At 50.0% G+C, this 27,956-nt stretch overlaps 1 protein-coding gene across 3 annotated transcripts in view; it reads right to left on the bottom strand.

Moving 5' to 3' along the window:
• CGN (cingulin) overlaps positions 1 to 27,956 on the bottom strand; it is a 222,679-nt gene that overhangs the window by 67,151 nt on the left and 127,572 nt on the right. For all 3 annotated transcript variants that reach the window (XM_078671006.1, XM_078671007.1, XM_078671008.1), the window contains exons 8-9: positions 2,278 to 2,490; positions 1,789 to 1,937 (exon numbers count right to left, since the gene is read on the bottom strand). In XM_078671006.1, coding sequence (XP_078527132.1) covers positions 1,789 to 1,937; positions 2,278 to 2,490 — 362 coding nt within the window. The remainder of the gene's footprint in view (positions 1 to 1,788; positions 1,938 to 2,277; positions 2,491 to 27,956) is intronic.

Raw genomic sequence — 27,956 nt, 5'->3', positions numbered from 1 at the left:
ATAATACAGTGGTAGGCTCGGGCCATCCAAGCCAAAAAATACACTTGGAACGTTATTTAGGATGGTTTGAAAGAGTGCACTTGCATAATGTGTTAATGATGGCTGGACAAGTCTGATGGGGAGGACTTTCCAAGCAAACAAACACTGGCAAAACACAGGCATGCACAAAGGTGCACAGACTGTTTGTGCCATGTCTCAGTGCAACCTGTCTGGTCGTTTTCTCCTTTGCCTTTGCCCTATGTTTTTTCATTACCTACCCTTTGGGAAAGTGATGAAGGACGAGTGACTGGTGTTGATAAGAGATGGTAGGCACTGTATTAGTTTTAACATCTATAACCATGGTCGATGCAGTTAGGGCTTTGAGAGTATCAGAGACGGGCGCTTGTTTCCAATCCGATGAGGAAATGGCCTGGCAGTTCGGGCTGGACTGTTCCCATGGACAGCTGGGTCAATACTGATTTGTATATGGCTGGGTCCAAACTGGAATAGCAAGGTGAGCAAAAAACAATGGATTTAGGCCCAGATCTCTGTACTGGGGTGAATGTTTGACATTATTTACCATTCCGTCCATCAATTGCTCTTTTTGCATTTGTTACCCCAAGTGGGACAGACGTGGGTCCCTTGCTTGCTGTGCCACTGGAGTCAAGCTAGCCTAGCTGATGAGTGGTGATACCCTGAAACAGGTCCCTGGATGCTGGTTTACAATCAGGCGAGGACCCGGCCTGGCAGTTCGGGCTGTACTGTTCTCATGGGGAGCAGGGTCAAAACTCATTTGCATATGGCTAGGTCCAAAATGGAATGGCATAGTGAGCAAAATAACGATGGATTTAGGCCCAGATCTCCATACCGAGGGTGAATGTTTGACATTGTTCAGCATTCGGTCCATCAATATTTCTTTTTATAAAATGGTATATAGCACAGCGGCCAGCGATTACGTATTTTAGCATCTGGATGGCCCACCACAATCTCTCACAATGGCCCCCACAAGAGGAAAAACTTAAGGTACATTGCAACTAAAGACCTCCTGGCATCCAATAAAGCAGACAAAGCAACTTCCCAAGATCCAAAGTGTCAGCAGATCCAACTGTAGAAACTATTGTAGATGTGCACTTACCATTTGTCAAAGGACATATAAGACTAATGTAATAGGATTTTAAATAAAGACAAATAAGCCCTGGGATTGTACCTCACAAAAACACATCAGACCGGAGACCAATTCTAAGGGGATGCATGGAGAGTGAAGGGAAAAGATATTTACACAGGGTATAATACAACGACAACTGATAACTCTAACAGGCTAGAGTTTTCTCACACAATGTCTTAAATCTGTGGAAAAAACAAAGATCACTAGAGTAAGATGTTACAATAAGTAAGGATACAAGAGCAGTCTTTTAGCAGGTTTCAGACAATAAATGATAAAACAAGGAAAATGAAGGCATAAAGCAAATAATACAGATCACAGGGGACTACGCTAGAGATCCAAAAATGGGAAAGAGACATCAGGCAGCAAAAGGCACAGTCGAATGAGAGACTGAGAGCAGGTGGAAGGTAGAGAAAATTAACAGGCACATAGTTGCTAATGGCATATCAAACATAGCAAGAAACCTGCCATGGAGAAGAGTGGCACAAAAGGACACCAAGGCAAAAGGAAATAAGAGGAAAAATGAGTCACAGACAAGGGTAGGGGATGAGAAATGAGCAGAGAATAATATTCACATTCTCTTACTAAGCAGCACAGGAGAAAAGAGAAACACATCAGAGAAAGAGATAGAGAGAGAAAACACGTACTCTTGCTTTGTGCTGCGCAGCTCCTCTTTGTTCTTCAGGAACATGTCTTTCCAGTGGTTAATTTCCTCACTGCTTTCATCCAACTCCCTCTGGAGGCTCCTTACCACAGAGTTTATTTTTTGTCGCTCAGACTCCAAACTCTGCTGGTCCTATGTAGAAAAGATGGCAGGAGTGTCATATTCTCCCTCAAGGGACGATGTAGACTGAAATCAGTCAGAGGACACCATACAAAATACAGGATCGAGCGTACCTTCACTGATCAACTGAAAGTTTGCCTTCTTTTCTTCAGGCTTATCATGTTTCTGCATTACCCCTTCTACCAGTACTAGAAAGAGCCTCTTTCCGTGTACTTCTAATAAATGTGCCAGTGTCCCATTCTCTTGAACCCGTTACACATCCCTTACCCTGGACTATGGCATTGATGGTGCCTCCCAACCTTATGCTTCAACCACATATACATCCCCAGACCCTGCCATGTTCCTTTCATACCTGTGATACACCTTCCATGTTTTTCCTCAGCTGATCCATGTCCTTCTGGTACTGCTGCCGCACTCGGTCCATCTCCTTGTCATGGTTGGCCACCTCTTCCTTCAGTGCACCCTTCAGTGCAGTCAGTTCCCTCTCACGCTGGCGCAACAACTCATCTTGCTTTTGTCGTAAAAGTAACACTTCCTCAAGCTCCTCTCGGGTTTCCAATAGCTCCTGAGGAGAAAACACACAATAGTCATAAGGAAGGGTAAAAGTCTATGTCTTGACAAAGTATCACAGCTTTTGAATGTGGAGAGTCCAGTATAATGGAAAAAGAGTAGAAACATAACTATTACACAAACTAGGATATAAAATGCACTAACAATTAGGCTAGAGAAGTGATTGACAAAATGGGAGAGTCAATAGAGAATACTAACATCAGGTGATGTGACTGAATATAAGAAAAAGACACACACACTGAGACAGAGACTCATACACGAGGCACAAAGTACCAGGACAAGAAACATGGCAATACTGGAAAAGGGAAACCGACATGCTCACTGGGAAATAGAAAAACAGTTATGTTTGGACAGAAAAAGTACATAAGCAGACACAATAACATTGGGAAAGTCAACTAGGACAGGAAGAAACGCACACAGACAGGGAAGACGCCAACAGAGAGAGGAGACACGGACAAGGAAGACGCAGACAGGAAAGACGCAGACACTGAAACATGGGAAAGACAGCCACTTACACTTGGAAAAGAAAGCCAGTGGAACAGGGAAAACAAAGCTACTGAGACAGGGAAAACACAAACAGATGGACAGGAAATACATAGGGACAGAGAATACACAAACACTATAACAGGGAAAAGACAGACACCGGGACAAGGAAAACCGACATGCAGGGAAAATGAAGACAAGCTGAAGAATATAATGGGCAACCCCTTGGACAAAGACTACACTGACACAGAAGCAGGAAATACAGCAACAATTAGATCAGTAAAAGAATGACACTTGCAGGGCATGTCATGAGCCGAGATCCTCAGACAAGGAAATACACTAACACTTACGAGATTGGTGGACTCTTAAAGACAAAGATACAAACAGGGACACAGACACACACACGCACGACACACGACACAACACACACACACACCACACACACCACACACACCACACACACACCACACACACCACACACACACACACACACAGTTGCTGAGACTTACAAAACCAGCTCTCACCTACAGGGTTCGACTCGTTAGATAAAACCACAAACAGTGCAAAACGGGCAGCATTCCTAACATTTACCTTTAGCAGTGCCAAGAGGCCCTGTAAATAATGAACTGTAACACAAAATAAGCAACACAAACACACAAAGCTGCATCATCTGGTCATAGCCAAAACAGCCCACAGCCAGTCTCACAAAAGCAGTAGCCGAAAGAACAAGTTACTTACCTTCGGTAACGCTTTTTCTGGTAGATACTATATCTGCCTGTGGATTCCTCACCTTGTGAATACCCCTTGCGTCAGCAACATTCGGAAATTCTTTTTTCGTAGCTTCGCGCCGACGTGGACTCCTGACGTCATAGAGACACGACCTCGCTCGCGACTCCGCTGACGTCACCGACGCCTATAATAGGCCCACGCCGGCGTGATGACATCAGTTCCGCCCTTTTTTCTGTGCCATCGAGGCACACGGACGGACCAATGACAGTAGAAATATACAAGTATACATAGTACACAATAATCAAGGCAAAACACACCGTGTTAAGCAAAAACAGGAAAGCAATTGGAACATTTCCTTGACAACAAAATATATATACATTACATCACAGTAACTCTGGCATAGAAGAGTGGACAACGGGGAGGCGGGTGGGTCAGTGAGGAATCCACAGGCAGATATAGTATCTACCAGAAAAAGCGTTACCGAAGGTAAGTAACTTGTTCTTCTGATAGATACATCTGCCGTGTGGATTCCTCACCTTGTGAATAGAGTCCCACAGCAGTCCCCACTCCCGGAGGAGGGTGTCCACTCTTCTAAACCAGGAAATCCTGAAGGACAGAGCGCGCAAAGTGACCCTACCTCCTCACTTCGGAATCCAAGCAGTAATGCTTCGCGAAAGTGTGGAGGGAAGACCAAGTTGCCGCTCTACAAATATCTTCTACAGGCACACCTCTAGCCAACGCAGAGGTTGATGACTTAGCCCTTGTAGAATGAGCCCTTATACCCTCTGGTGGTTCCTTACCGGCCAAAGAGTAGCAGATCTTTATGCAGAGGACGATCCATCTTGACAAGGTTCTTTTATGGACCGCTCTTCCTTTCTTGCAGCCAGCAAACCCAACGAAGAGCTGGTCTTCCAAACGAAAGTCCTTGGATCTGTCCAAGTAAAAGGACACCGCCCTCCTAGGGTCCAGACGGTGCAGTCTCTCTTCCTCCTTAGAAGGGTGAGGGGGAGGATAGAAGGAAGGTAAAGTAATGGACTGCCCTAGGTGGAAGGGAGTCACCACCTTAGGCAGAAAAGCAGCCCTGGTCCTGAGAACCAATCGATCAGCATGTATGGACAAGAAAGGGGGCTTGTGACAAAGAGCTTGAAGCTCACTTACCCTCCTTGCCGAGGTTATTGCAACGAGGAAGACTGTTTTAATGGTAGGAAGCCTCAAGGGACATTTGTGGAGAGGCTCGAAAGGAGCACCCATCAAAAAGGTCAAGACCAGATTCAAGTCCCACTGAGGCACAATAAAAGGGACAGGAGGAAATTTATTTATAAGGCCCTTTAAAAACCTTAAAACCACAGGTGACTTAAAAAGAGAAGGCTGGTCAGGCAAACAGAGAAAAGCTGACAGCGCAGAAAGATAACCTTTCACCGTGGCAACAGCAAGACCCTGCTGAGCCAGAGAAAGGGCAAACTGGAGAACGTGAGACAAATGGGCCTTCAAAGGATCAATAGACCTTTCCCCACACCACGAGACAAATTTCGCCCATCTATAAGAATAGATGGACTTAGTGGAGTCACGCCTGGCTGACAAGATGACATCCACAACGTCAGGCGAAAGGGAAAAGGAAATCAGGTTGCCCCGTTCAATCTCCAGGCATGAAGGTGTAATGTCTGGAGGTGGGGGTGTAGAACCTGCCCCTCCATCTGAGAGAGGAGGTCTGCCCTAAGAGGGAGACGGAGCGGCGGGTGAGAGGAGAGGTGGAGAAGATCCGTATACCACACCCTTCTTGGCCAATCCAGGGCGACCAATATGACTTGGGCCCGGTCTAGGCGAATCTTCCTCAGAACCCGAGGAATCAAGGGTATGGGGGGAAACGCGTAAAGGAGTTGACCTCTCCAACTCAACTGAAACGCGTCCCCCAAGGCTCCTTGCATCGGATACTGGAGACTGCAGAAAGACAGGCAGTGCGCATTCTCGTGAGTGGCGAACAGGTCCACCCGAGGAGTCCCCCACATCCGAAAGATGTCGTGAACCACCTCCGGGTGAAGCCTCCACTCGTGGTCGGCAGAGAACTGCCGACTGAGACTGTCTGCACGAACGTTCAGAACCCCGGCCAGATGATTTGCCATCAGACAAATCTGATGGTCCTGAACCCAGGACCAGAGACGCAGAGCCTCTCTGCAGAGACACTGCGACCCCACTCCTCCCTGCTTGTTGATGTACCACATCGCGGTCGTGTTGTCCGTTAGGACCTGAACAGACTGACCGCGAAGGGAAGGGAGGAAGGCCTTGAGCGCCAAACGTATCGCCCGCAATTCTAGAAGGTTGATGTGAAGCAACCTTTCCTCTGGAGACCAAAGGCCCTTGACCTCCAGATCCCCCAGATGAGCACCCCACCCGAGAGTGGATGCATCCGATATCACCGTGGCCACCGATGGGGGAAGTTGAAAAGGCTTTCCTTGGGACAGATTGCCTTCCACGCCCCACCAAGACAGATCCGCTGCAGCTTCTCTGGAGATCCTCACTGACTCCCTGAGATCTCCGTTGTGCTGATACCACTGCTTGCGGAGGCACCACTGGAGCGCCCTCATGCGCCAGCGTGCATGGTTGACCAACAGAATGCATGAAGCCATCAGACCGAGCAGGCGAAGGACCTTCAGGACTGGAACGACCGCTCCATTGTAAAATAAAGGAATCATCTCCCGTATGTCGCGAATCCTTTGAGGGGGAGGGAATGCACGACATACGGTTGTGTCCAGTACTGCACCTATGAACAGGTTGCGCTGGGAGGGCACCAGGTGAGACTTGGGTACATTTATTGAAAAACCCAACCTGTACAACAACTGGGTTGTCTCCTGCAGATGATGAAGCACAATCTCTGACGACTCCGCTTTGATCAGCCAATCGTCTAGATACGGGAATACCGGAATCCCCGATCTTCTGAGATGCGCCGCCACCACTGCCATCACCTTGGTGAAGACCCGAGGTGCAGTAGTAAGTCCAAACGGAAGGACCGCAAACTGGTAGTGTTGTGACCCAACCGTAAAACGGAGATACCTCCTGTGCGACTTGAGGATTGGGATATGAAAGTACGCATCCTGCAAGTCGAGTGACACCATCCAGTCTTCTTCCAGCAGAGCCTGAAGAACCTGAGCAAGGGTGAGCATCTTGAATTTCTCCTGCTTCAGATAAAAATTCAAGATCCTGAGATCCAGGATCGGACGAAGCCTGCCATCCTTCTTGGGAATCAGGAAATACCGGGAGTAGCATCCCTGACCCCTTTCCTGCTCTGGAACCACCTCTATCGCACCTTTTCCCAAAAGTGTTTGGACTTCCTCCTGTAGGAGTAACAGATGTTCCTCTGAGCAATATCCCTGGCAAGGAGGGTAATTGGGAGGGAATTCCCGAAAGGGAAGGGCATACCCATTTTCTACGAGATTGAGAACCCAAAGATCTGATGTAACCGATTCCCAATCTCGTAGAAAGTAGGTAAGCCGACCCCCCACTGGACCCACATGATCCTGAATGGCGGATCTAGGGCTGCTTTTCTGTGGCTGGGGGGTTGGAGGATGTGGAGGAGGAAGAGACCTGACGACCTCGAGGACGTGTTCTCTGCTTCCCTCTGTAACACCTATACAAGGTATTCTGCTGCTGCTGTTGTTGCTGCTGCTGCTGCTGCTGAGCAGGTCTATACGACCGAAAGGAAGAGCGACCAAACCCTCTAAACTTTCTGGTCGTAGAACCCCTGACCTGAAGGCCAAGAGATCTAGCAGTTGCCCTGCTATCCTTGAACCTCTCCAAGGCCGCGTCTGCCTTCTTCCCAAAAAGCCCCTCGCCATCGAAAGGCAAATCCAATAATGCAGACTGCACATCCGCTGAAAAGTCAGATGACTTCAACCAGGCTGAACGCCTCGTGGCAACCGCCGTGCCCATGATCCTTGCCACAGAATCTGTTGTATCAAGTCCACTTTGGATGACCTGACGAGCCACTGCCTGAGTGTCAGATAAAGCCTCTTCAAAGTCCTTTCTACTAGCCTCAGGAACCTTAGGGACCAAAGAACTTATAGAATCCATAAGAGCATGGATGTATCTTCCCATGAGGCAAGTGGCGTTAGAAGACTTCAAAGCCATGCTAGACGAAGAAAAAATCTTCTTCGCGACCTGATCTTGTTTCTTGGCCTCTTTGTCGCCAGGCACCTGCGGAAAAGCCCCAACCCACTTCTTAGAGCAAGCGGCCTGAATTACCAAACTTTCAGGGGAAGGATGCGAAGATAAGAAAGCAGGATCCTCAGGAGCCACTCTATACCTCCTAGCCACACTTTTTGCAACTGCAGGAACAGAAAAAGGCTTTTTCCAAACTTCCATTATAGGATCCTTTAAGGCATCGTTAAATGGGAGCAAAGGTTCTACTGACGAACTAGGAGAATGGAGGACCTCTGTCAACAAATTCGATTTAAACTCGACAGAGGGCAAAGTCAGACCTAAAAGTCCTACTGCCTTCTTCATGACAACATGATAAGGTTGAACATCCCTGGAGGGAGCATCAGGTCTAGAAGGTAAAGACCACTCCGGAGAAAACTCAAGACCACTAGCATCCGCCAGGTCTTCGAAACAATCCCCTTCCAGTTCACCTTCCTCCACCTCAGAAGATGAATCATTAACTCTCTGCTCCTCCAGAAGTCGTTGAGCTTCTCTACGAGATCTCATTTTGACTCAAAGTGCAGACGAATCCAACGCCGAATTCGACGGCGTCGGAGCCGACTTCGGAATCGAATCCGAGGGCTTGTAAGGCTGCCCCATAGAATCCAAGGGAGTCGGTGACGCCGGAACCGGGGTCGTCGACTTCGGCCGAGCCGGCGTCGATATCGGCGTCGATCTTGGTGGAACCTGATATTGCCACAGCGGAGTCGGAGCCGGCATATATGGCATGAAGGGTGCTGGAGCATAAGAGTGAGGAACACCCAAATTGAAAGCCATAGGACCCATGGGACCCGAAGGCGCTCCAGAGGGGTACCACGACCTCGAGAAAACACCATACATCGCGTTTAAAAACGCAGAAGGGTCCTGACCTGGAGTCGGGAATGGTGGATGCTCAGGCTGACCTCGAGGCACATTAGAATCTGTTTCCTCAACAGGATTCGAAGCCCCTTCCTCAACAGGAACTCCATCGGTGTCTTCCGGAGCCGGAGATGGAGCCGGAGATGGAGCCGGAGATGGAGCCGGAGACGGAGCCGGAGTCGGAGTCGGATCCGGAACTGGAGTCGTAGAATGTACCATCGACTCCGAAGGCGAAGCCTCACCTTCCGACTCATGAGGAGGAATCACTTTCGACTTCATCCTTTTGGGAGACTTCGATCTGGAATGATGACGGGATCCGTGTCTCCTCTTCTTATGCTTCTTGTGGGAACCGGAAGCATGACCGGATGATGACTTCGAGGCCTACGCCTCTCGAGACCTTGACCTGGATCTCGACCTCGACTTCTTCGGATGCTTCGAGGATCTTTTAACCTTACTTGCTTTAAGTTTGGCAACAAGAAGTTTAGATTCCCTCTCACGAAGAGCCTTCGGATTCATCTTTTGACATGATGAACAACCATCGACGTCATGATCCGAGCTTAAACACCATATACAGTCTTGGTGAGGGTCCGTAACGGACATCATCTTCCCGCATTCTCTGTAAGGCTTAAAACCGGTCTTCTTTGTCGACATGACAGTTAGAATAGAAATATCTGAGAATGGAGAATCGAAGAAACGAAGTAACAATGTACTAAGGCTACAGAGTATCCCGAAACCGTTAGCGTCGACGACGCGGAAAAAAGGGAACTGATGTCATCACGCCTGCGTGGGCCTATTATAGGCGTCGGTGACGTCAGCGGAGTCGCGAGCGAGGTCGTGTCTCTATGACGTCAGGAGTCCACGTCGGCGCGAGGCTACGAAAAAAGAATTTCCGAATGTTGCTGACGCAAGGGGTATTCACAAGGTGAGGAATCCACACGGCAGATGTATCTATCAGAAGAATCATTTACTGGATAGGCATCTATAAAGAATTTTGTAATTTTCAAAGACAGAAAGGTGGAACCCATATCCCTAAATAAAGCTTGATAAGTGGAGTAGATTGGATACCATACCATAATCACAGCAATATAAAGTAAGAACAAATCAAGTTCCATACGTAGGTTAGTCTGTCATACATAAGCAGGAATATGTGCAGGATGGATTTGTTGGAGGGGATTTTTTGCAGGGATAGGTAAACTGCATTAGTCTGGGCTTAACTGTCAAAAGAAAACTGGGCATACTGTAATAGCCTGGTTGCACTTACCGGCTTAGAAATGGGCATCTTGCATGGGCCCAGATGTCTTCATTAAGACTAAACATAAGAGTGTCTGGGATCGCTATCCGCAGGGAAATGTGTAGATTAATGGGTTTAGGGTTATATATATGTGTATGTATGTACACACACACACACATATATATATATATATATATATATATATATATATATATATATATATATATGTGTGTGTGTGTGTGTGTGTGTGTGTATACACACACACAAATACAGAAACATATCAGAATTGTGATGTTTTCAGTACAAGTTATTGCCTTAAAAAATTGGAGTGACGATCAGCACAAATACCCATTTTAATGTATGCAGACTTTGTGTTGCGCTTTTTGGACCGACATTTTGCAGAATGCACTGCAGTGCCTAATTAAACAGCCCTGTAGTTGAAGGTGGCAAAATGCAAATTGGAAGGGTCAGGAGGAGAGCAGGGGCTCAGGGGGCACCCCGTAAAAAATAAATGATGAAAAAAACTGAATTAAGCCCGGGGCAAACATTGAAATCAAAAGTATGTTAGCATTTACCCCACAGGGAAATATCCGCAAATCAATTAACACCCCCAACGAACAAGTTACTTACATTCGGTAACGCTTTTTCTGGTAGATACTATATCTGCCTGTGGATTCCTCACCTTGTGAATATCCCCCTTGCGTCAGCAACTTTCGGAAATTTTCTTCGTAGTACGCCGACGTGGGCGACGTCACAGGAGCACGGCATCGCGCGCGACTCCGTCTGACGTCACCGACCCCATATCAGGCCCACGCCGGCGTGATGACGTCAGTTCCGCCCTTTTTTCCGTGCCTTCGAGGCACACGGACGGACCAACGATAGCAAATATGCAAATATACAATGTACACAGTACATATAGAACAAAATCAATACAATAGTATAAACCATATATACAGAAAGACCAGGTATAGCAGAGTGGACAACGGGGGGCGGGTGGGTCAGTGAGGAATCCACAGGCAGATATAGTATCTACCAGAAAAAGCGTTACCAAAGGTAAGTAACTTGTTCTTCTGATAGATACATCTGCCGTGTGGATTCCTCACCTTGTGAGTAGATTCCCACAGCAGTCCCCACTCCCCGAGGAGGGTGTCCACTCTGCTACACCAGGAAATCTTGGAGGACAGAGCGCGCGAAGTGGCCATCCCTCCTCACCTCGGTATCCAAGCAGTAATGCTTCGCGAAAGTGTGGAGGGAGGCCCAAGTCGCGGCCCTGCAAATATCCTCAACAGGTACACCCCTAGACAAAGCAGATGTTGCAGACTTTGCTCTAGTTGAATGAGCTCTAATACCCTCAGGAGGGTCCTTACCCGCAAGTGAGTAGCAGATTTTGATGCACAGGATTATCCACCTGGAAAGAGTGCGCTTGTGCACCGCTCTGCCCTTCTTGCAGCCAGCAAAGCCAACAAACAGCTGGTCGTCCATCCGGAAGTCCTTAGTCCTGTCCAGATAGAAAGACACCGCCCTCTTAGGGTCCAGGCTATGCAGTCTCTCTTCCTCCTTAGACGGGTGAGGGGGGAGGATAGAAGGTAGGAAGGGTAATGGACTGCCCAAGATGGAAAGGAGTCACCACCTTAGGCAGAAAAGCAGCCCTGGTCCTAAGAACCATCCTTTCAGCATGAATGGTCAGGAATGGGGGTTTGGAACTTAGAGCTTGAAGCTCACTTACCCTCCTTGCCGAGGTGATTGCAACGAGGAAGATAGTTTTAAAAGAGAGAAGCCTCAATGGACACTTGTGCAAGGGTTCGAAGGGAGAACCCATTAAGAAGGTCAGCACAAGATTCAAATCCCAATGAGGAACAACAAAAGGAGTAGGAGGGAACATATTTATGAGACCCCTCAAGAATCTCAAAACCACCGGAGATTTAAAGAGAGATGGCTGATCCGGCAAACATAGAAACGCCGATAAGGCTGAAAGATACCCCTTGACCGTGGCCACAGCCAAACCTTGCTGCGCCAGATAAAGGGCAAATTGTAAAATATTAGACAAATGAGCCTTCAAAGGGTCAACATCTCTCTCCCTGCACCAAGAAACAAATTTTGACCACCTATAGGAGTAAATGGACTTAGTGGTGTCACGCCTGGCAGAGAGAATGACATCCACTACCTCGTGAGGGAGAGAAAAAGAACTCAAGTTGCCCCGTTCAATCTCCAGGCATGAAGGTGTAATGTCTGGAGGTGGGGGTGTAAAACCTGCCCCTCCATCTGAGAGAGGAGGTCTGCCCTGTGAGGGAGACGGAGCGGCGGGTGAGAGGAGAGGTGGAGTAGGTCCGAATACCACACCCTTCTTGGCCAATCCGGAGCGACCAATATGACTTGGGCCCGGTCTTGACGAATCTTCCTCAGAACCCGAGGAATCAAAGGTATGGGAGGAAACGCGTAAAGGAGTTGATCTCCCCAACTCAACTGAAACGCGTCCCCCAATGCTCCTTGCATCGGATACTGGAGACTGCAGAATGAAAGGCAGTGCGCATTCTCGCGAGTGGCGAATAGATCCACCCGAGGAGTCCCCCACATCTCAAAGATGTCGTGAACAACCTCCGGGTGAAGCCTCCACTCGTGGTCGGCAGAGAACTGCCGACAGACTGTCTGCACGAACGTTCAGAACTCCGGCCAGATGATTTGCAACCAGACAAATCTGATGGTCCTGAACCCAGGACCAGAGACGCAGAGCCTCTCTGCAGAGACACTGCGACCCTACTCCTCCCTGCTTGTTGATGTACCACATCGCAGTCGTGTTGTCCGTCAGGAGTTCAACCGAACGACCGCGAAGGGAAGGGAGGAAGGCCTTGAGCGCCAAACGTATCGCCCTCAATTCCAGAAGGTTGATGTGAAACAACCTTTCTTCCGGAGACCAAAGACCTTTGACCTCCAGGTCTCCCAGATGAGCACCCCACCCGAGAGTGGATGCATCCGTTATCACTGTGGCCACTGATGGAGGCAGTTGAAAAGGCTTTCCTTGCGACAGATTGCCTTCCACGCCCCACCAAGACAGATCCGCTGCAGCTTCTCTGGAGATCTTCACTGACTCCCTGAGATCTCCGTTGTGCTGATACCACTGCCTGCGGAGGAACCACTGGAGTGCCCTCATGTGCCAGCGTGCATGACTGACCAACAGAATGCAAGAAGCCATCAGACCGAGCAGACGAAGGACCTTCAGGACCGGAACAACCGCTCCATTGTAGAATAAAGGAATCATCTCCTGAATGTCGTGAATCCTTTGAGGTGGAGGGAATGCACGACATACAGTAGTGTCCAGTACCGCACCTATGAACAGGTTGCGCTGGGAGGGCACCAGGTGAGATTTGGGTACATTTATCGAAAAACCCAACCTGTGTAACAACTGAGTTGTCTCTTGCAGATGATGGAGCACCTTCTCCGGCGACTCTGCTTTGATCAGCCAGTCGTCTAGATAAGGGAATACAGGAATCCCTGACCTTCTGAGATGCGCAGCCAGCACTGCCATCACCTTGGTGAAAACTCGAGGCGCAGTAGTAAGTCCAAAGGGAAGGACCGCAAACTGGTAGTGCTGCGATCCCACCGTAAAACGGAGATACTTCCTGTGCGACTTCAGGATTGGGATGTGAAAATACGCATCCTGCAAGTCGATCGACACCATCCAGTCTTCTTCCATCAGCGCCAGAAGAACCTGAGCAAGGGTGAGCATTTTGAACTTCTCCTGTTTGAGATAGAGGTTCAAAATCCTGAGATCCAGGATCGGCCGAAGCCTGCCATCCTTCTTGGGAATCAAGAAATACCGGGAGTAGCACCCTTGACCCCTCTCCTGCTCTGGAACCACCTCTTTTGCACCCTTTCGAAACAGTGCCAGGACTTCCTCCTGCAGGAGAAGCAGGTGGTCCTCCGAACAATAACCTTGGCAAGGAGGATAATTGGGAGGGAACTCCTGAAAAGGAAGTGCATACCCATTCTCTACGAGATTGAGAACCCAAAGATCTGATGTAACCGATTCCCAATCTCGTAGAAAATGAGTAAGCCGACCCCCTACTGGCCCTACATGATCCAGAATGGTGGATCTAGGGCTGCTTTGCTGATGCGGGTGGGGGTTGGGCATTATTGGAGGAAGTGGAGGAAGAGGAGACTTGACGTCCACGTCCACGACCCTTCTGTCTACCTCTATAGGACTTATATAGAGGGTTCTGCTGCTGCTGCTGTTGTTGTTGACCTTGCTTGAAGGGACGAAAAGAAGATCTACCAAATCCTCTGAATTTTCTAGTCGTCGACCCTCTCATCTGGAGACCCAAAGATCTTGCAGTGGCACGGCTGTCCTTAAACCTTTCCAACCTTTACCAAAAAGGCCAGTTCCTTCAAAAGGTAAGTCCAGCAATGTAGACTGCACATCCGCAGAGAAATCCGAGGACTTTAACCATGCTGCCCTCCTGGTCGCAATAGAGGAACCCATAATTCTGGCAACAGAATCCACAGTGTCCATGCCGCTCTGAATGACCATGCGCGCAGCAGCTTGAGTGTCAGAGATCACCTCATTAAAGTTCTTCCTATCCTCCTCAGGAAGCTTAGGTGACAATTGCTTCACTGAGTCCATTAGTGCATGCACATTGTGAGAAGTTGGCCTGATATATAATGTTCACTATTCTAGTGAGCACTTTGTATCAGTCCAAACAACCCTTATTGATGATTGGTTGTAAGTCAACCTTATAGACCAGCTATCCTAGTAGCATGGATACGAGCAGTCTAAGGCTAAGACTCTAGAGGGCGTGTTAAGCCAGCTGTTTTACCATCACATTACCCCTTGAACACCAAGTGAAAGGACACCACACAAGTTGTTATGAAAATAAATGTATATTTATTTCTAACAAGTCTACCCTGAACACTTTATGAGTCAGGGAGCTAAGCACAATACAAAACTCTTAAGAAAATACTTTAAGTCGCACAATTTACACAAATGCCCGAGGGGCACGAAAAACCATATATTACAAAAGTGGAATGCGAATTACTAGCAGGTAAGTAACTATTCTCATAGACTTTAGAAACGCTAGTCCTACAATGCTAAACACTTAGATTAGTTGCAGGAGGCCTGTGGACGTCGTGTGCAGAGTGGGAACTCTCACGCGTAAGGCGGGAAAAAGTCTATGGAAGCTAATAAAGACAAAGTTACTGTTCTCGGGCGAACCCGACTAGGTGGGTCGAAAACGGGAGTGGATCCGAACACTTAGGGTGTTGGACTATGCTGGAGCACCGGAGTACTCAGGTTACCTAGCCCAGGGGCTGCGGCTGCATAGGGTTGAAGTTGCGTCGGAAACCCACGTTGAAGATCCAGGAGCCTGAAGAAAGAGTTGCTGGCAGACGGCCAGTGAAGAAAGTTCGTGGTGATCCAAGCCTGGATCAGGGAAGAAGAAAACCTGAAAGCAGAGGGGACCAAGTTCTGAATCACTAGCCAGTGATTAAGTGGGCACCAGGATGACACCGGGCGAAGTCACCGCAGTCAGGTGAGTGGGCGCTGCTGGGCTCTGCAGTCTCTCGGACCAGGAGGCGTTGTCGGCGACCAGGATGGAGGTGTGAGCTGTCCCACGAAGGTTCTTGCTGTCGACGTCGCAGGACCCAGGATTGGGGCAACAAGTCTTGGCAAATGCAAGGCCCACGCGGCGGACCTAAAATGGCGTCTTGAGTGGACCAGGAGGGTCCAGGGTACTCCTCTGTTGGAGGGGAGCACGAGCTAGTCTGGAGCAACCAGACCAGCAGTGTTAGTTGTCGTGGAGCGTCGTGAGGGGGCCACTAGCCAACGGGAAAGCGACCTGGACAACGCGGTGAGCAGCAAAAAGCAGAAGGGCCCCACGCCGATCTCGTGGATGCAGGGGGGCTGGACTTCGGTGCTGGAGCTGCTCAGGGTCGGGGCTTCTCTTACCCCAAGGCACTCAGTCGAGGGTCACTCAGGCGTCGTGCTGGACAAGCGTCGTGCAGTTCTGAAGATGGCCGGTCCCTCGAGGACTCGTCACACCCACGGATCACAGCTGGGCTGATGATGTAGGTTGAGGTCAGAGGTGCCAGGGAAGCCGGTTCTCGTCGTGCTGGAGCAGTCTTGATCCGAAGGAGAGACTGGCAACAAACCGCGATGCTTGGTTGGTGCCTGCTGCTGCAGGGTGACTACTCCTTAGTCACAAGGGAGAAATCTTGAGAAGAGTCTTGAGTTCCTTTCGTGGAAAGTTGGTTCAGGATTCAAAGATGATCTGATTTGGAAGGGGGCCAGTTCCTACCTTTATCCTGCAAAAAGGGGCTGGCACGCGACTAAGTCCTGCCCTATGGGTGGGACTAGGAGGGGGGTGGTTACACCCCTCTCCTTTGGCGGGCTTTCCCCAGGCCAGGGGCTGGAGTGCCCCTGGAACTGGTTTCAGCCGGCCTATGCACAGTGAGCACCGGGGTGCCACTTGCAGTCACCTTCCCCTAAAGCCCTGCCTACCTAGGATACACAAAATCCTGTCTGGGACGGTGCTGGCACCGCCCCTGACAGGAAACCCTTTGTCCTTGCCTCCTGCTCTGGGAGGACTCCCAGCAGCAGGAGGGCAGACTTGTGTCTCGGTGGCAGCATCCATTTTGTGGAGCTAAGGCTATGTCTGACTTTAACCGGGGTTACAGGTTACATACATGTCGTGTCCCTCTAGAAGGGTGGAATGCTAACCCCGTCGCCAGAATTGGCGAGGGGTTAGTATTCCAATTCGTATGACACCTTACTCGACATGTTTTGATAAAGCGATACCAGAGTTGGCATATAACCGCGAGGATTATAATGCACTTAAGAGTATATGGTATGCGATATCATGGAAACGGCTAAGGGATGGATCCCGAAAGCCGCAGACAGGCCCAGCTCATGCCAGAGCACCATCTCACACGATTCCAAGCACTCTGCCTTCAGGATTGTTAAGGCCTGCCATAGGAGTGACTGATAGGAGATCTGTGTGTCCATTTAGGTTTAGATATAGGGATACAATATCTAAAGCAAAGGGTGAGTACACCACCTTGCCCCCAGCTGTCAAGCAGCCAGTTGTGTCTGTTTGGTTAGTCAGTCCAGGGGTGGCATAATACATGCTGCAGCCCCTGGGAGACTTCTGGGTACACCTTAGCCCTGGGTACAGGGACTTGGAAAGGGCCCAGTGCCAATTCAGTACCTGGGTACAATTTGGATTAGAGAGAACAGCTAGGCTGTGGGTCTGATTAGCAGGCCCACAGCCAGGGAAAGTCGTAAACCAGTGGAGCAAAAAGCAAAAATCTGGGTGATCATAGGATTGCAGACCCTACTCTCCTACATGACCCCCCCCCCAAACTTTGGGACAATAAACTAACCTTGACCAGGTGAGTCTTCTTGCTCTAAGTGGAAATACCTGGAGAGCCCATCAGCATTGCCATGATCAGTACCAGGTCTGTGCTCCACTGTAAAATCCATCCCCTGTAGGGAAATGGACCACCTAAGTAGTTTGGGGTTTTCACCCTTCATCTGACTTAGCCATAAGAGGGGCTTATGGTCGGTCTGAACTGTGAAGTGAGTTCCAAACAAGTAGGACCTCAACTTCTTCAGGGCCCATACCACAGCAAAGACCTCCCTCTCAATAGCTGACCAATTTTTCTCTCTGGGGGTCAGCCTTCTGCTAATGAAAGCAATTGGCTGGTCGTTGCCATCAAAATTCAGCTGAGATAGAACAGCTCCCACACCCAACTCAGAAGCATCTGTTTGGACAATGAATGGTTTGGAGAAGTCTGGACTCTTTAGGATAGGTGCTGTGCACATGGCCTGCTTTAGGTCATCGAATGCTTTCTGACAGCTTTCTGTCCACTGAACTTTCTTTGGCATCTTCTTGCTTGTCAGGTCATTAAGGGGGGTCACTATGGACCCATAATTTCTGACAAACTTCCTATAGTACCCAGTCAGGCCCAAGAAAGCTCGAACCTGAGTCTGGGTGATTGGAGGAGCCCAGTCCTTGATGGCCTGTATCTTACTCTCCAAGGGTTGAACCTGGCCTCCACCTACAAGGTGGCCCAGGTATACAACCTGTGTCTGCCCTATCTGGCACTTAGTGGCCTTGATAGTGAGGCCTGCCTTTTGCAGGGCCTCTAACACTTTCCTCAGGTGGACCAGGTGATCCTCCCAGGTGGAGCTAAAGACAGCAATATGGTCCAGATATGCTGCACAGAAGTCATCCATCCCAGTGAGAACTTGATTCACCAACCTTTGGAAGGTGGCAGGGGCATTCTTCAACCCAAAGGGCATTACCACAAACTGATAATGACCACCAGGGGTAGAAAATGCTGTCTTGGGCCTGGCTTCCTCAGCTAACCTGATTTGCCAATACCCAGCTGTCAGGTCAAATGTGCTTAAGTAGTTGGCAGAAGCCAATCTATCTATAAGTTCATCTGCCCTTGGTATTGGATGGGCATCAGTCTTAGTGACTGCATTGAGGCCTCTGTAGTCTACGCAAAACCTCATCTCTCTCTTACCACCCTGGGTGTGAGGCTTTGGCACTAGAACTACTGGGCTAGCCCAAGGGCTATCTGAGGGCTCAATGACTCCCAACTCCAACATTTTCTGCACTTCTGTTTTGATGCAGTCTCTGACATGATCAGGCTGCCTGTAGATTTTACTCTTGACAGGCAGACTGTCTCCAGTGTCAACCTCATGGGTACACCAATCAGTTTGGCTGGGTGTCAGAGAGAACATATGTCTGAAGGATTGCAGAACTTGCCTGCAATCCTGTTGCTGATGTTCAGAGAGGCTGCCACAAAAGACAACACCATCTACTGATCCATCATCAGGATTCTGAGTGAGCAGGTCTGGGAGAGGGTCACTCTCTTCCTCCTGTCCCTCATCTGTGGCCGTGAGCAAGCTCATGTCCTTCCTGTCGACATATGCCTTGAGCCTGTTCACATGGAGCACCCTGAGGGGGCTCCTGGGGGTTCCAAGGTCCACCAGGTAGGTGACCTCTCCCTTTTGCTCAATGATGGTGTGGGGCCCAGACCATTTGTCTTTGAGGGCTGCTGGAGCCACTGGCTCCAGTACCCACACCTTCTGTCCAGGCTGGTATACAGTCAGGACAGCCTTTTGGTCATGCCAAGCTTTTTGGAGTTCTTGGCTGGCCTCTAGGTTTTTAGATGCCTTCTCCATGTATTCAGCCATCCTGGAGCGGAGACCAAGTACATAGTCCACTATGTTGGTTGCAGGCTTTTTGAGAGGTCTCTCCCATCCTTCCTTCACCAAACACAGGGGTCCCCTTACAGGATGCCCATACAGAAGTTCAAAAGGGCTGTAGCCAACCCCCTTCTGTGGGACCTCTCTGTAAGCAAACAAGAGGCAGGGGATCAGGACATCCCATCTTCTCCTAAGAGTTTCAGGTAGTCCATGAATCATCCCTTTGAGGGTCCTGTTGAATCTCTCAACAAGCCCATTGCATTGTGGGTGATAGGGTGTGGTGAACTTGTAGTTCACACCACACTCCTTCCACATTGCAGTCAGATATCCTGACATGAAGTTTGCACCTCTGTCAGAAACAACCTCCTTAGGGAAGCCCACTCTGGAGAACACTCCAACTAGGGCCCTTGCCACTACAGGTGCTGTAGTGGTCCTAAGTGGAATAGCTTCAGGATACCTGGTGGCATGGTCCACCACCACCAGTATAAACTTGTGCCCTGATGCTGTCTGGGGTTCCATTGGACCAACAATGTCAATCCCCACTCTTTCAAAGGGAACCCCCACCACAGGTAGTGGTATGAGGGGGGCCTTTGTTGTGCCACCTGACTTACCACTGGCTTGGCAAGTGACACAGGAGCGACAAAACTCCTTGGTATTCTCATTCATGTGGGGCCAGTGAAAGTGTGAGACAAGCCTGTCCCAAGTCTTTGTCTGACCTAAGTGACCTGCAAGGGGAATCTCATGGGCCAAGGTGAGAAGGAAACCTCTCAGAGACAAGGGGATGACCAGCCTCCTGGTTGCACCAGGCTTGGGGTCTCTTGACTCAGAGTACAGGAGTCCATCTTCCCAGTATACCCTGTGGGCACCTGTGGCATTCCCTGCAGCCTCAGCAGCAGCCTGCTGTCTGAGGGGTTCAAGGGAAGGGCAGTCTAACTGTGCCTTCCCCAGGTCTTCTCTGGAGGGTCCCCCTGAGCCCAGAAACTCAACTTGATCAAGTTCAAGCTCTTTAGGCTCAGTTTCCCTCAGCTCTCTCAGATCAGCCTCCTCAGAGACTTGATCCTCAACCTGGGGCAAGGGGGAAGGCAAATCCTTACCCTTACTGCTCTTCTTCTTGGAAGGTGTCTGGTCCTTCCTTCCAGGATCCAGCACCTGTTCAGTGGGGCATTTTTCTGGCCTGTGACCTAGAAAGAGATCTATCTCTCCTAACTCCAAGGTTAGGCCTACTTAGGGTCAGTACTGGGGGTCCCCCAGATCCTAGCCCAAGCAAGTCTATGTTGGCCCTAGTTAGCCTTCTGACTACCTCAAGACCTTTGTCTGCCTCATCCCCAGAGGGTTCCTCAGGCTCCTCCTCCTCAGCTGAATTTACAGTGTTGTGGAGGTCTGGATCACCAAGGTGCCCTTCTAAGGCTGGCATATTCCCATCTCCCTGAGATGCTTTCCTAGCATCATAGGTCTCTAAGAGATCCAACAGAAAGGGAGTGGTGGGGTTAGCCCCCTGTTTCAGTTTCCTGGAGGTACACAAGTGTCTCAACTCCTGGAAATTGAGAGCTGCATATCTTGAGCTGACCTGTGGAGGGTCAATCACCACAAGAGGGGTCCCTGAGGACTCTCCCTGGGTTGACATGCTTTTCTAGTGAGGTGTAAGTGGTGCACTTACCTACACTATATGTTTACCTACTGATCCCTTGCTAGAGTTGTAGTTTAGGGTGTGCTAGGCCCTAGGAGCTACAACAGCTGGTTCAGTAGAACTCAGAGTATTCTAAGCTAAGTTATATGTACCTTTAGTACTTATGTGATCTTTCACAAGATATTCTTAGGATATGTGTGGTAAAACAAACAGCAAGCTCAAATCCCAACCGCTGCTCACCAATGTGAGAAGTTGGCCTGATATATAATGTTCACTATTCTAGTGAGCACTTTGTATCACTCCAAACAACCCTTATTGATGATTGGTTGTAAGTCAACCTTATAGACCAGCTATCCTAGTAGCATGGATACGAGCAGTCTAAGGCTAAGACTCTAGAGGGCGTGTTAAGCCAGCTGTTTTACCATCACATTACCCCTTGAACACCAAGTGAAAGGACACCACACAAGTTGTTATGAAAATAAATGTATATTTATTTCTAACAAGTCTACCCTGAACTCTTTATGAGTCAGGGAGCTAAGCACAATACAAAACTCTTAAGAAAATACTTTAAGTCGCACAATTTACACAAATGCCCGAGGGGCACGAAAAACCATATATTACAAAAGTGGAATGCGAATTACTAGCAGGTAAGTAACTATTCTCATAGACTTTAGAAACGCTAGTCCTACAATGCTAAACACTTAGATTAGTTGCAGGAGGCCTGTGGACGTCGTGTGCAGAGTGGGAACTCTCACACGTAAGGCGGGAAAAAGTCTATGGAAGCTAGTAAAGACAAAGTTACTGTTCTCGGGCGAACCCGACTAGGTGGGTCGAAAACGGGAGTGGATCCGAACACTTAGGGTGTTGGACTATGCTGGAGCACCGGAGTACTCAGGTTACCTAGCCCAGGGGCTGCGGCTGCATAGGGTTGAAGTTGCGTCGGAAACCCACGTTGAAGATCCAGGAGCCTGAAGAAAGAGTTGCTGGCAGGCGGCCAGTGAAGAAAGTTCGTGGTGATCCAAGCCTGGATCAGGGAAGAAGAAAACCTGTAAGCAGAGGGGACCAAGTTCTGAATCACTAGCCAGTGATTAAGTGGGCACCAGGATGGCACCGGGCGAAGTCACCGCAGTCAGGTGAGTGGGCGCTGCTGGGCTCTGCAGTCTCTCGGACCAGGAGGCGTTGTCGGCGACCAGGATGGAGGTGCGAGCTGTCCCACGAAGGTTCTTGCTGTCGACGTCGCTGGACCCAGGATTGGGGCAACAAGTCTTGGCAAATGCAAGGCCCACGCGGTGGACCTAAAATGGCGTCTTGAGTGGACCAGGAGGGTCCAGGGTACTCCTCTGTTGGAGGGGAGCACGAGCTAGTCTGGAGCAACCAGACCAGCAGTGTTAGTTGTCGTGGAGCGTCGTGAGGGGGCCACTAGCCAACGGGCAAGCGACCTGGACAACGCGGTGAGCAGCAAAAAGCAGAAGGGCCCCACGCCGATCTCGTGGATGCAGGGGGGCTAGACTTCGGTGCTGGAGCTGCTCAGGGTCGGGGCTTCTCTTACCCCAAGGCACTCAGTCGAGGGTCACTCAGGCGTCGTGCTGGACAAGCGTCGTGCAGTTCTGAAGATGGCCGGTCCCTCGAGGTCTCGTCACACCCACGGATCACACCCTCCTGAGGCTCAGCCGGGAGATAGATTTCTTGCTCATTTGCACACGGATTGAATTTTTAAAACTGTTGTAATTGTTTTTAACCAAACTTGCACCTACCTGACTAACCCCTGCCTGAAAGCTTCCCCAGTAGCTGTTCAGCGCTGAGAGGGAGAGCGAGCAGGAGGCTTGCCAGGCGCCATTAACCACACGGAGGCGAAGGACACGCCCCCCCCGAGGCCACGCCCCCTTCTTGTGTATATATAGAGCGCTGATCCACGAGCGCACTAGAATACCGCCACCCTCCTGAGGCTCAGCCGGGAGATAGATTTCTTGCTCATTTGCACACTGATTGAATTTTTAAAACTGTTGTAATTGTTTTTAACCAAACTTGCACCTACCTGACTAACCCCTGCCTGAAAGCTTCCCCAGTAGCTGTTCAGCGCTGAGAGGGAGAGCGAGCAGGAGGCTTGCCAGGCGCCAATAACCACGCGGAGGCGAAGGACACGCCCCCCCCCCGAGGCCACGCCCCCTTCTTGTGTATATATAGAGCGCTGATCCACGAGCGCACTAGAATACCGCCACCCTCCTGAGGCTCAGCCGGGAGATAGATTTCTTGCTCATTTGCACACTGATTGAATTTTTAAAACTGTTGTAATTGTTTTTAACCAAACTTGCACCTACCTGACTAACCCCTGCCTGAAAGCTTCCCCAGTAGCTGTTCAGCGCTGAGAGGGAGAGCGAGCAGGAGGCTTGCCAGGCGCCATTAACCACGCGGAGGCGAAGGACACACCCCCCCGAGGCCACGCCCCCTTGCCTCCCCATAACAATGTGCATTTACCGGAAGCGCAGCGGACGAGCGCAGCGGGCGCGCCGATTGCGCGCCGAAGGCGCGCATAAGGCAAGCTCGTCTGCGCTCGTCCGCGCCGAGTCCGTGCCCAGGGCCAGCCCCCCTGCCTTGCGGCCCTCGGCCCCCATTTTCTTCAGCGCAGACACCCTCCATAGCCTCAGGGGCACCACTAACAGATTGTGTCAGCATAGCTACCAAGCAGACAATTTACCATCTGTCTGCCCCAAATGCCACTCACGCCTTAAACCGAAAGTGTCATCTGAATTGCTATATGACTTCCGCAGGTTCCTACTGAACTGCCGCTCCCTCCCAAAACACAAAGAGGAAATTGCGCTTCTTCTCGAAGAACATACGCCAGATATATTATTCTTAACAGAAACCTGGCTATCCCCTGACGCGGAGCCAGCGGTTATAGACGCCCTCCCACCAGGTTTCCTAATCTCACGGCTAGACCGCCCAGAAGGTAGAGGAGGAGGCCTAGCGATAATCCACAAACAGCAATTCCACTGTCGAATGGTTCCTGAAACCATTCTTGACTGTGAAAGTCTCTCTTTTAATATTGAACTGACACCTAACAAGTGCCTTTCTGGCTCCCTTATTTACCGCCCCCCAGGCCCCCCTAAGCAGTTTCACGTCAGCCTCCCTTCAAGCGTGGCTGAGCACTTATATGCCACGTCCAACTTTATCCTGCTAGGAGACTTTAATTTTCATTTCGAGTCAACAGCAGATCACACAGCGGCAACCTTAATAGATGACCTTGCGGCCCTACGACTCACTCAACGAGTCATATCCCCCACTCATGTAAAAGGCCATTTGCTGGACCCGGTCTTCAGCAACTGTCATGACCTTCTAACCAGCTCTCCTATTCCCTTGCCCTGGACGGATCACTTCCTTATTCCCATTAGTTGGTCCGCGCCCAAACCCCCTGAACCCCTACCCACTACAAGAATCATGAGAGCCTGGTCTTGCTTAGCAGTCGACAACTGGACTAGTAAACTCACAGAGAATCCACCCCTGATTGAAGATAAACCTGGCATAGCAAACCAAGCCTATACCAACAGGATCACCAATTTGCTTGACGTCGTTCTCCCTAAAAAGGTAATTACGTTCAAACGCTCGCACAAAACAGCTCCATGGTATACAGATGTTCTCAGAGAGAAGAAGCGTCTCTGCAGGAAATCAGAAAGGCACTGGCGCTCTGACTACTCCGCAGACAAAAAAAACCTATACCGCGAAAGCATCAGTGAATATAAATCACTGATAAAAGCAGCCCAGGCCACATATTTCTCAGAGAAAATCCTGCATGCCAAATCTAGACCTAAAGAAATCTTCCAGATCATTAAACAACTATCCAAACAATCGCCATGTCTGCAGGCGGATAAGACATCCTCCCATTGTAACAATATTGCCGAATTCTTTCATCAGAAAATCAGCTCCATCTATTCTGCTTTCCCCCCGGAAAATTCCACCTTCTCAGTCACTCCCACTCTCCCCACAGCCTCCCCGCCAGCCCACACCTACCTATGCTAAGCCACTTCCCTCTTCTGGACTTAGCATCTCTCGAACCCTTAGCACGGAAAGTAAAATCCGGGTCCCCGAATGACCCAGCCCCTCCAGACATAATGGCTGCCGCACACACGACCCTTCCCATCATAAGGGAGGTCTTAAATACCTCCATCTCCTCCGGTACGGTCCCAATAGCGTGGAAGCAGGCTATGGTTAGAGCCCTGCTGAAAAAGCCTAACTTGGACTCCGCCGACCTGAGCAATTATCGCCCCATATCACTGCTACCATGGCTAAGCAAGATCCTAGAGAAACATATAAACCAACAACTAATAAACTTCCTAGAAGTTCATCATCTACTGGACCCAACTCAAACAGGCTTTAGACCGAAACACGGGACCGAGACCGCTCTCCTCATGGTCACCGAGGAAGCTAGACATATTCTGGATCAGGGAGGATCAGTGGCAGTGATCCTCCTTGACCTCAGCGCGGCCTTTGATACGGTCAGCCATAACACCCTGCTGCACCGTATGTCCCAGGTCGGCATTAAGGACAAAGCCTGGTCCTGGTTCCAGTCATTCTTAGAGGATAGGTCCTTCCGCGTGTTTGACGGCGAGTCTGTCTCCACTAGCAGGCCCCTGAAATGTGGAGTCCCCCAGGGTTCCTCTCTAAGCCCCGCACTCTTTAACCTGTACATGAGACCACTGGCGGATGTCGTCCGTCCTTTTGGGATTAAGATCATCTCCTATGCGGACGACACACAGCTAGTGGTCTCCCTGACGCAGGTTGCCAACCCTTCAACACAGGGCGGGCTTAGAGAGTGCCTGGAGGAAGTGAAAACCTGGATGTCCCGTTCATCTTTAAAATTGAATGGAGACAAAACCGAGCTGATGCTCCTCGGGCCCCCAGACCTCAGTCTCCCCACCTCCATGTGGCCACCTAGTCTGGGCCCTCCACCTACCCCTAAAAACAGCATCAAGAGCCTCGGAGTCTGGCTTGACAGATCTCTGTCCTTTAGTACGCAGGCCACAAAACTCTCAGCAACTTGCTTCAGCATCATGAGGATGCTGAGGAGAATCCTCCCTCTCCTTCCTATGGAGGCCAGACAAACAGCTGTCCAAGGTCTAATCCAGTCGCGCCTCGATTTTAACAATGTACTTTACCTCGGGGCCCCGGAATACACTCTGAACAGGCTTCAGACGGCCCAGAACTGCGCAGCCCGCATCCTACTCAACATTCCCCGCAGACAGTCAGCCAGGGCCGGACTGATAACCCTTCACTGGCTTCCAGTGCGCCAGAGAATTATGTTCAAGGCCATGTGCATAGCTCATCAGTCCTTCTGGAACACTGGCCCCAGTATCACTCAAGATCTAATAACCCACTACACACCCAACAGAAGTCTACGCTCGAGTCAGAACTTCCTGGCAATAGTTCCCAGGATAAAGAGATCCAGATCCGGAGGCAGATCTTTCTCACATAACGCCGCGAGGGCCTGGAACGCCCTACCGCTGCATCTTAGAGCCAACCCTAACCTTCTAGCCTTCCGCAAACAGTTGAAAACCTTTTTATTTCACCCAATCTAACCTACCCCCCCTTCTCCCCACGGGTGCCTCAGTCTGGTCTTACGGTATTCTTAGCGCTTGGACGCCTCCGGGCAGCAATTCGCGCTTTACAAATGCACATCCAATCCAATCACAGCTGGGCTGATGATGTAGGTTGAGGTCAGAGGTGCCAGGGAAGCCGGTTCTCGTCGTGCTGGAGCAGTCTTGATCCGAAGGAGAGACTGGCAACAAACCGCGATGCTTGGTTGGTGCCTGCTGCTGCAGGGTGACTACTCCTTAGTCACAAGGGAGAAATCTTGAGAAGAGTCTTGAGTTCCTTTCGTGGAAAGTTGGTTCAGGATTCAAAGATGATCTGATTTGGAAGGGGGCCAGTTCCTACCTTTATCCTGCAAAAAGGGGCTGGCACGCAACTAAGTCCTGCCCTATGGGTGGGACTAGGAGGGGGGTGGTTACACCCCTCTCCTTTGGCGGGCTTTCCCCAGGCCAGGGGCTGGAGTGCCCCTGGAACTGGTTTCAGCCGGCCTATGCACAGTGAGCACCGGGGTGCCACTTGCAGTCACCTTCCTCTAAAGCCCTGCCTACCTAGGATACACAAAATCCTGTCTGGGACGGTGCTGGCACCGCCCCTGACAGGAAACCCTTTGTCCTTGCCTCCTGCTCTGGGAGGACTCCCAGCAGCAGGAGGGCAGACTTGTGTCTCGGTGGCAGCATCCATTTTGTGGAGCTAAGGCTATGTCTGACTTTAACCGGGGTTACAGGTTACATACATGTCGTGTCCCTCTAGAAGGGTGGAATGCTAACCCCGTCGCCAGAATTGGCGAGGGGTTAGTATTCTAATTCGTATGACACCTTACTCGACATGTTTTGATAAAGCGATACCAGAGTTGGCATATAACCGCGAGGATTATAATGCACTTAAGAGTATATGGTATGCGATATCATGGAAACGGCTAAGGGATGGATCCCGAAAGCCGCAGACAGCCCAGCTCATGCCAGAGCACCATCTCACACGATTCCAAGCACTCTGCCTTCAGGATTGTTAAGGCCTGCCATAGGAGTGACTGATAGGAGATCTGTGTGTCCATTTAGGTTTAGATATAGGGATACTATATCTAAAGCAAAGGGTGAGTACACCACCTTGCCCCCAGCTGTCAAGCAGCCAGTTGTGTCTGTTTGGTTAGTCAGTCCAGGGGTGGCATAATACATGCTGCAGCCCCTGGGAGACTTCTGGGTACACCTCAGCCCTGGGTACAGGGACTTGGAAAGGGCCCAGTGCCAATTCAGTACCTGGGTACAATTTGGATTAGAGAGAACAGCTAGGCTGTGGGTCTGATTAGCAGGCCCACAGCCAGGGAAAGTCGTAAACCAGTGAAGCAAAAAGCAAAAATCTGGGTGATCATAGGATTGCAGACCCTACTCTCCTACACACATACCTTCCTAAAAGGCAAGTAGCATTTGTTGACTTAAGAGCCATGCTCCCAGAAGAGAAAGTCTTCTTCGCAGACTGATCTAATTTCTTTGATTCTTTGTCAGCTGGCACTTGAGGGAAAGAGCCTGCAGCCCTATTAGAGCAAGCCGCCTGTAC

This window comes from Lissotriton helveticus, chromosome 12, assembly GCF_964261635.1.
Source record: "Lissotriton helveticus chromosome 12, aLisHel1.1, whole genome shotgun sequence".
Taxonomy (NCBI): Eukaryota; Metazoa; Chordata; class Amphibia; order Caudata; family Salamandridae; genus Lissotriton; species Lissotriton helveticus.
The sequence above is the reverse complement of the archived record's forward strand: the minus strand, read 5'-3'. Positions and strand labels throughout refer to the sequence as shown.